The following is a 9,215-nucleotide window of genomic DNA, read 5'->3' on the forward strand; positions in this document are numbered from 1 at the left end:
AGGAGGATGAAGCCGAGGCCTGCCCGGGGCCTGCTGGGAAGGGAGCCTTTCCCCGCCGGCTTCCAAACAGAGAGCCCAGGAAGGAGGAAGAGTTGGAGACAGGGCGCCCAGGTGCCTTGTACTCCTCTGGAGGTGGTGGTGCAGGTACCCGCTGGTGGGGCCGGGGGCTGCTAATAATATCCCCGCCGGCTTCCAAACAGAGAGCCCAGGAAGGAGGAAGAGTTGGAGACAGGGCGCCCAGGTGCCTTGTACTCCTCTGGAGGTGGTGGTGCAGGTACCCGCTGGTGGGGCCGGGGGCTGCTAATAATAGATCCCTGAGGGTGGGGGTAGAAGAACGGGGGACGGTGGCAGGGGAGAAAAAAAAGAGAGAGAGAGAGAGAGAGAGAAAGGGAGGGAAACAGACATGGAGTGAGATTGGATAAGTTCCATCTCTCCTTAACAAGGCGTTGACTGGGTAAGCCTTGCCCTGAGTAGTCCCACTCCTTTGAATACGCCCCGCCCCTCCTTATAGCCCAGCCTAGCATGCAATGGGTGAATCCTGGATATGGCCCTCTCCCATGTCACTCCACCCCCTGGGATATGCCCTGACCCTACATAAAGCCCAGAAAAACACAGAAGGGGTTAATCATTGGGGCTGCCCCTCCTCTAAGTAGCCCCAGCCCTTCATGAATAATCTGACACACAAGGAATTAAACATAGAGGCCATGCCTCCTCTAAGTAGCTCCACCCCCTGAAATAAGCTCCACCCCTCCATAAAGCTCAGCCTGGTACCTAAGAGATAAATGGTGTAGCCCTGCCCCTCCATTAACACAGCCTTGCCCTGGTTAACCTGCAGGCTGCCCCCCCTCCCAATCCCTTGTTGTCCCCACCCAACTTGGAGGCTCCCTTCACTCCTGTAGAGGGTTCCACCCCCTCAAGGAAGCCCCACCCCTAAGAGACCTGGTTCTTTCTTAAAGGCTAAGAGGCCCTGCCCCACCCTTGAGCTCCACCCAGTACATGCCAGGAGGCCCCGCCCTTTTCTCCAGCCCCCTTCCTCATCATCCAAGTCCTTGGTCTAGGCCAGGGGTCAGCAACTTTTGGGCAGAATGCCAAAAACGCCCACAACCTTGACTTGTAATATGTTGATGTGCCAGGGGAGATGGCAATGGAGTCGTGAGGAGCCTGCTCCTTGTGGCAATGCAGCCTCGGCACCTTCCCTAAGGTGTATGTGCCAAGCAAAATGCCTTTGTGTGCCACACATTGGCACCAGTGCCCAGGGTTCCTTACCCCTGGTCTAGAACTTGTCCTGGTACCTGAGAAGCTACAACACCTCTGCTCAAGCCCCACTCCTTAACAAACTCCATTACCTTGAGCCAAATGTGGCTAAGCTCCGCCCTTTCCATAAGCCCCGCCCCACAATGAATCCTGCTTCTTATACAGCCCATCTCCTTGCTCCTTCACCTGGTTACACCCTCCTCCAGTAGCCAAGCCAACTTTAAAGCCCTGCCTCCTGCCTCTCTCCATGTGGTTTAAAGAGGCTAAAGAGGCCCAAAGCACGGTGGGAAGGGACCCAAAGGGGACCACACAGGGTGGGAGGAGGCACAGAGACGCTTGCCCCCTTCACCCTAGTCCAGGATGGACGGACAGGAGAGAGACAGGCAGAAGGATGTGGAGGGGGGGAAAGAGGTGCTGGGAATACCCCCCTCCCCCACTTACTTCGATGGTGCTGTCCAAGGATCCCACGCTGTTTCGACGCCCCCGCTTGCCTACACAGGGGAGGGGGGATGGGGGGGGAACAGAGTAGGGGATTAGTGAAGCCCCCCCAACCTGGGCTGGCCCAGCAGAGCATGGGAGAGCGGCAGATGCAGGTGGCAGAGAGACAAGAGACAGAGACAGACAGACTGTCTACCTGCCCAGACCTTGGCACACAACAGGTTAACCCAGCCCTGACTCCACCCCCCACAGCCTGGCACACAAGGGGTTAACCCAGCCGTGGCTCTGCCCCTTCTCATCCTGGCACAGATAGGACTAACACAACCTAGCTCCACCCTGCCAGCACATAGTGTTAATCCGGTCCTGACTGCCTCCCCAGGGCTCCCCATTGGCTGTGGCAGCATGGGGAGGTTCCCCTCCTTCCCCACCAGGGGAAGCCCCAACTGCTCCCTCCCCCTCCCCACAAACCTAGAACAATGAGGAAGAGAACCCAAGTGCCTGGGCTCGGGCCCACCCTGGTGGGGATGGTTTCAGGTGCCTTGGTTGGTCCCTGGCCCCTCCCTCCTTGCTGGGTGACACCCTGGTGTCTAGGCTCCCAGACAGACAGAGAACAGAACTCAAGTGTTCTGGGATACAGCATCTGCCTTCTGAGCTGGCTGGAACCCAGGCATCTAGGCTCCCAGCCTGCCTCAGCAGAGACAAAACCCAGGTGTCCGGGCTGGCTCCTAGCCCCTCCCACTTTGCTGGCTGGAAACCAGGTGTCTGGGCTCTCAAACCTATAACAGAACCCAGGTCCCCCATCCTCCACAACCCCTCTAGCACAAGGAACCCCAACATCCCACCCCTCCCCTTTTAGAGGACCAGGTGTCCACTCCCTCCCCGCACAAGGGACCCTGGCATCCCATCTGTTCCACACCTTCCCCAACCCCCCACCCCCATCCTGGGGAACTAGGCATCTGGGCTCACCAGCTTCAGAGAGGTCACGCAAGGAGCTGCTGAGGGCACTACGCTTGAGACCATCAGCCAGCGCATAAGAGTCATCCAGGCTGCCCCGTGACAGTGACCCATTCACTGCATCCCCCCCAGAACCCCCACCTGGGGGCCCCCGCTGCACCCCCTTCTGCTTCTCCAGCTCCAACCTACAGCCCCCTCCATTGCCCCATGATGACCCTCACTCCAGAGCCACAGCCTCCCCACAAAGCCCAGTGTCCTTCACTCCCAACATGCAACTCTCCCTCTGCTGAACTTGGTGCTCCTCACTCCAAAACCGTAGCTCCCTCATCACCCCCAGTCTCATGGGACCCCTCACTCCTGACCTACAGCACACCCCCCCAGCCTGGTGCCTCTCACTTCCAACCCACAGGTCCCCCTGGCCCACAGTGGACACCCCTCTCCTCCCATACTGGTGTTCTTCACTCCTGACCCACAGCCCCCCCCCGGCTTACGGTGGACCCCCTCTTCCTCCCACACAGGTGCCCCTCATTCTCACCCCTCAGGCTCTCATCACCCCACAGTGCCCTTCACTCCCAACCTACAGCCCCCACAATAGCCCCCATGGGGCCCCTCACACTCATCCCACAGCCCCCTCCACTCACACTCCACGCGGTATTTCTCCATCTCCTGCACCTCAGCCACCGACTCACGCAGGTCGCTGGTGAAGCGTAGCCGGTCCTGCAAGCTCGGTGCATTGAAGATGATCAGAACCTTCCGGTCCCCACCAGGTGCTGCCGACAGCAGCTTAATCCCGAATTGATAATCTGGGATGAGGGAGGAGGAAGTCAGTTGGGGCTGTAGGTTTGGGAGTGAGGGGCACTACAGGGTGATGTAGAGGCTGCGGGTTGGGAGTGACAGACATCATGGGATGATATAGGGGCTATGGACTGTGAGGGAGGGACCCTGGGTGCAGTTTTTTGGGGGGGGAGGGGGGCAGCAGGGGCAGGGCTCACATGAATTCTGGAAGAGCTGCATGTGCATGTCAACTAAGGGGAAGCTCTGACGGAAGCTGTAGGTCACCAGGATCTTCTTCTTCTGGAAGATCTTTGTCACCTGGCCAAGACAGGAGACAGGGAGGGGGTATCAGTGGGGAAGGTACCCAGGCATCTGGACCCCATACCCCCAAGGAACCCAGGCATCCAAGCCCCAGAACCCAGGCCCCACCGCAGGGAATCCCAGCATCTGTCCCCCCTCCACCCCCGCTCAAACCAGGGAACCCTAGCATCTGGGCCCTGCCCCCAGGGAACCCAGATGCCCAGGCTCCACTCCCCACACTGAACCCTAGCATCTGGACATCATCCCTGCAGGCAACCCAAGACTCCAGGCCCTGTCCCCTCTGGAAACCTAGGCATCAGGGTGGGCTCACCACAAGCAGGTCATTGAAGAGGAAGACTTCACGCTGGTGCAGTCCCATGCGCTGTGGCCGGTTGGGGTCAGGCACCTCATAGAGTTGGCAGCAGCAGACCAGGCGCCGGTGGGGTAGCGACAGCACCTGGGCAGGGCAGGGCAGGGCAGGGCAGGTGTTGAAGCCAGGGTGGAGCCATCTGAAAGTCTCCCTACCCAGGTGCAAAACCACATCCCCTAAAGCAGCAACCCCACCAGACAGCCTCAGGCAGGAAGTCCCACCCCCTTGGCAGGAAGTTGGGGTTTGAAGCCGGAAGAGCCACCCCCTAGACAGGAAGTCATATCCTAAGGCAGAAAGTCCTGGCACAGGCCATAGCTTGATACAGGAAGTCCTGCCTCCTGGGCAGGAAATCACAGCCTGAAATAGGGAGTCCCATCTCTTTGTTGAGAAGGCCCACCCCTATGATGAATGCCCCACCCCTGGACCTGAAGCCCCGCCCACTGAGCCAGGGGCACCTGCCTCCCCATGGCAAGAAACAGCCCCTAAACCCAGAGGCAGGGGCCTTGTCCCCAGACGGGAAACCCGCCAGTCATACTAGAAGCCATGTCTCTTATGCTGAAATCCCTTCCCCTGCAAAGCTGAGGCCCCACCCCTTTCCTCAGAAGCTCCACTCCATATTAGAGGCCCCACCCCCTACAGAAAGACACAAGGTTCTCTAAACAGAAAGCTCTGCCCTCCAGAAAGAAATCGTGCCCCCATCGTTAATACTCTTAAATCCTGCCCCTAGATCAGCTATTCCTGCCCCTATAAGCCCCTCCCCCAAAACAGGAAGCCCTGCTCCCTAGCCCAGAGGACTCACTTTCTAACCATGAGGCTTACCCCTTTCCCAAGAAGCCCCACCCACTAACCCAGAAGCTCTGCCCCTATCCCATAGGCTCCACCCCTAGCACAGAGGCCCTGTCCGCTAATGAAGAGGTCCCTCCCCTGGCCCATAAGCACTGCCCCTCGCCCATACCCTAACCCTGACCCACCGCCAGCCCAGAAGCTCCTAACCCTGGAGGCCACACCCCCTAGTCCAAAGACCCTGTCACCTCACCGAGAGACCCTGCCCCTTGGTTCAGAAGGCACCACCCCATAACCCGGAGGCCTGTCCCCTCACCGGCTTCTTGCCCACGATCATGCGCTCCACAGCCTGGACCTGGGAGACATGGTCATCACTGGCCCGGAGCTCACGACTCTGGATGCGCTGGTAGATGCCGACCAGTAACTCCCGTGGAATGTCCTCTCCATTGTCCACCCCTGCCAGATGGATGGACAGATGCATGGCCATGGCGGCCCTGCACCCTTGCCCTGGCTCTAGATCTCCCCTCCTGCATTCTAGGTCACAAGGCTGGTATTCTAGATCAGACCTCCCTCCCATTTGCACTCCACAGTGGGGTGTTTCTGGAGCTGGTCTGGCTGTATTCTCAATCACACCTGGCAGTCTAAAACCCATCATTGAAGTGCTCAGGTTCTAGAGCCTATTACAGGCCTTTCTGGGCCCACAAAAAGACCTAGACTGCGATCTAGATCTTGGATATGTTCTAGAATGCTGGAAACCCTAGCCTCTGGCCTTCTTGCCAAATTGTTACGTGTGTGGTGGCACTCTAGAACCAGGCCTTATGGGCCCCTCCAACATGACCCCCGGTGTCAGGGATAGGCCAATCTCTATGGGTCAATTGGAGGGTAGTCTACAAGGTTCTAGATCACCTCCGTGTGGCGGTAGCCATTGGTTCTAAATCACCACTGTATCACATCCAGTTCTTCTAGATACCAGTTCCCACAGCCATTTGAGCTGGATGGCAGAGGGTGGCATCAGCAGGTGTAAACTTGTCCTATGGTGGTTCTAGGTCCCCACAGGGCGCTCTCACCTCGGAGGTTCTTGATGAAGTCCTCCAGCTTCATCTTGCGCTCAGCCTTCACGCTGGGGCTGTACATGTCTGTGTTAAGCAGGATCACAGCGAAAGCCAAGATGAAGATGGTGTCCGGGTTCTGGAACTGGCGCACCAGCGGAGCGTTGCAGACACAGTAGCGCTGGCTGGAGGGTAGGAGGGGGCATCAGGGTCTACAACTGCTGCCCATTAACTACCTTTATTTGCTGGAAATAGCGATGGAATTCTAGAGCAGCTGGGTTCTACAGCAGGTCACCAGATGAGGGCGAGTACAGTGAGGGAAACCCTGTGCTCAACAAGTCTTCAGGCTCTAGATCATGCCACAACCTGGAGCGTGTGGTCAGAGTTGTGCTCTATAATGTCATTCATGTGTCCCAGATTCTAAGTGATACAACTGCAGGAGTGTGGTTGGACAGGACAGGTCTGATTCTCATGCTCAAAAATGTACACCCAGTGCCTGGTTCTTACAGCCCCAGTGCCTGGTTCTAGATGGCAGGGCACTGCCTGGATAAGGGCATGATCTAGAACATCATCTGGGGGGAAAGGTGGGGCCAGACCAAGGTTACCACCATGCGGTAGAGCACATATGTTAGAGAACATGGACACCCACGTGGGTTGGTTGGGGAGGGTGGCATCAGCGGGTCTCTTGGCCAAAGCTGATACTCCCATCCCAGGTTCTAGGCTTCACCACAGTGACAGACATGAGCCCCATGTCCAGAATAGTGCCTGGAGAGAAAGGAGCTAGGAGCTGTCCCCAGTGCAAATACAGCCCATGTTCTAGAGCACAGCCCTGATTCTGGAGACTGGTGTGGGGAGAAAGGAAGGACCAGAAACAGGAGTGTAGTGGAGCTATGATGGTGACTTCCCATGGCCAAAAACATTTCAAAGCACAAAGAAGTAGCTGACAGATTACAGAACCTCAGGAATCTAGAACCCCAAGGGCTCACCTGAAGGCTTCAATGAGTCGCTCAACTTTCTGGGCCTCCCCCTGGACGCGGATGTGGGACTGGAACTTGCGAAGGGCCTCATCCAGTTCCATGTTGGAGAAGTCCATCTCATCCACCACACAGCTGCGGGGGGCAGGAGGTAGGGGCTGGAGTGACTCCTCCTGGTTCTAGGCCGCTCAACAGTGGTTCTAGATCATGCACCAGCAGTTCTAGACCACCCAGCTTCCACTCTAGGCTAGCCAGCTGTTCTAAACCACACAGCAGTAATTCTAGGCTGTCCAGTGCTTCCCAGGAATACCACCTTATATTCCTCACCCTCTGATCTAGAGCATGATAAGGATGCATCTTCCCACCTCTGGAAAGACTGTTTGTCTTGAAAAACATTCTGGAACCCATGACTTAGAGCTTGGCTCATGCTCACCTCTGTGCTTCAGGGATTTAGTTGTGTTCTTGATTCTCTCAAATCCAGTCACCCTTCCCTGAGCCCCAGCCACAGCACACCACTTGTTCTGGGTCATCCAACTGATTAACAGATCCATTCAGTCTAGACAGGTTACCCCTGTGTTTTCCATGTAAACCATTCCAGACAGACTGCCCGATTGGTTGGTTCCACATAGATCAACAGGTGTATGTGTTCTAGATTAATCAGACAGCCCATTGGTTCTAGATAAACCAACTGGTCTGTTTCTTCCGGATATATCAACCAACATACCTAGGTCTCTCATTCTAGACCAACGGACTTGTTCAGTCTACATAAACCCATACTTCCCAAACAGACTAATAGGTGTCCATCCAATCCCCACATACCAACTAGCCTATCCTGTTTTACATGCATCAATGGGCCTGTCTCATCCAGATGAATCAACCACTGCATCCTGTTTAGATACATCAACCACTCAATTCATTCCAGATGGGCCCACTGACACGGGTATTCTAGATACATCAATTCCTTCAGTCATTCTAGATGAGCCAACCAATCTCATTTTTCTGGATAGACCAGTCCAGTTCTTGACAAAGCAACAGGTCTTCAAAATAGGCCAATCTATTAATTCAGAATACTTCAACACACATTAATTAACCTGTTATAGATAAACCACCCATCTCTTGCCTCCTGACAGACCAGCTGCCAACTTCAAGCCCTTCATGCTAGATAGGCCAACTGGGCCCACCCAAACTGTGTACAAAGGAACTGGTTCATTCACTGGTGGACCATGAGGCCCATCACATTCAAATGCATGAACCATGCCTGTTGCATTCTAGGTACATCAAGTAGTCCACTGGTTCTAGAGGGATCTAGATACCAGAAAAATAGTCTAAATGCTAAGCCCTTGGTTCAACATGCATCAGCAGGACTTTTCGTTCTAGACATACTAACCCACTCTGTTCTAGGTATGTCAACTGTGAGGCCTAGAGCTGCCTGTTCTAGATATACTAATGGACCCAGCTGCAACAGCTGATACTGGCTGCATCCTGGACTCCAATACAGTCCCCCAATCTCACCCTGTTCTGAGGACCAGCTGGTCCTAGGACCCTACTCTAGAACCACAAACCACTGATCTAGAACTTGAGGAATGATGGTCTAGAAGTGGTTCTCCTCCACATCAGAACGCAGGCTCCTGAAACATGCTGTCCACCCCGCCAGCTCAACTACCCCTCCCCACCCCAGAGGTCCCTCCCCCACCCCAGGGGTGGCCCATACTCGAGGACATCACGGTTGAACTGCTTCTGGCGGTTGCCAAGGAACTCGCCAATCATCTGGCGGCTCAGACCCTTGCGCTCCAGGATGAAATGGGCGACACCCACGGGTGTGTCCGATAGGAATCCACGTTCAATCAGGTACTGGATCCCCTTCTCTGGCTTCCTGTAGGGAGGAGATGGAAGGTCAGGAGTAAGGGTCACTGTGAGGTGATGGGGGGCTGTGGGTTAGAAGTGAGGGGCACTACGGGGTGATGGTGGAGGCTGTAGGTCAAGTGTGAGGAGCACAAAACTCCTCTCCCTCCTAGGCCCCCATTCTCTACTGTTAACCCCTTCCTTACTGTATCACTCACCCCCCTGCTATCAAACCCCACCTGTTAGCCCCACCCCCTGCCCTCCTAGCCCTGCCCCCAGGGCCTCACTTGTTGAAGAGGTTGAGGCCGATGCGGTACTGCCGGCGCTGGACCACGTCGTTGCTAAAAGCAGGCGAGTCCCAGCTGTGCCGTGTCTCCCGCTGGTAGGTCTGTTTGCAAACCCCACCCCCTCCACTGCCAGGCCCCACCCCTCCCCCTCCCCCAGGACCTGGCGGAGGCTGGGGAGGCTGGGGGGGTG

The 9,215-nt window shown here is 56.1% G+C and overlaps 1 protein-coding gene across 1 annotated transcript in view; it reads right to left on the bottom strand.

Annotated features, from left to right (window-relative positions):
- IQSEC2 (IQ motif and Sec7 domain 2) overlaps positions 1-9,215 on the bottom strand; it is a 31,087-nt gene that overhangs the window by 740 nt on the left and 21,132 nt on the right. The window contains exons 6-17 of the mRNA XM_025213661.1: positions 9,026-9,186; positions 8,608-8,769; positions 6,909-7,031; positions 5,941-6,107; positions 5,190-5,329; positions 4,052-4,177; positions 3,639-3,738; positions 3,290-3,449; positions 2,659-2,831; positions 1,696-1,745; positions 266-314; positions 8-135 (exon numbers count right to left, since the gene is read on the bottom strand). Coding sequence (XP_025069446.1) covers positions 8-135; positions 266-314; positions 1,696-1,745; positions 2,659-2,831; positions 3,290-3,449; positions 3,639-3,738; positions 4,052-4,177; positions 5,190-5,329; positions 5,941-6,107; positions 6,909-7,031; positions 8,608-8,769; positions 9,026-9,186 — 1,539 coding nt within the window. The remainder of the gene's footprint in view (positions 1-7; positions 136-265; positions 315-1,695; positions 1,746-2,658; positions 2,832-3,289; positions 3,450-3,638; positions 3,739-4,051; positions 4,178-5,189; positions 5,330-5,940; positions 6,108-6,908; positions 7,032-8,607; positions 8,770-9,025; positions 9,187-9,215) is intronic.

The sequence above is a fragment of the Alligator sinensis genome, unplaced genomic scaffold (assembly GCF_000455745.1).
Source record: "Alligator sinensis unplaced genomic scaffold, ASM45574v1 scaffold137_1, whole genome shotgun sequence".
NCBI lineage: Eukaryota > Metazoa > Chordata > Crocodylia > Alligatoridae > Alligator > Alligator sinensis.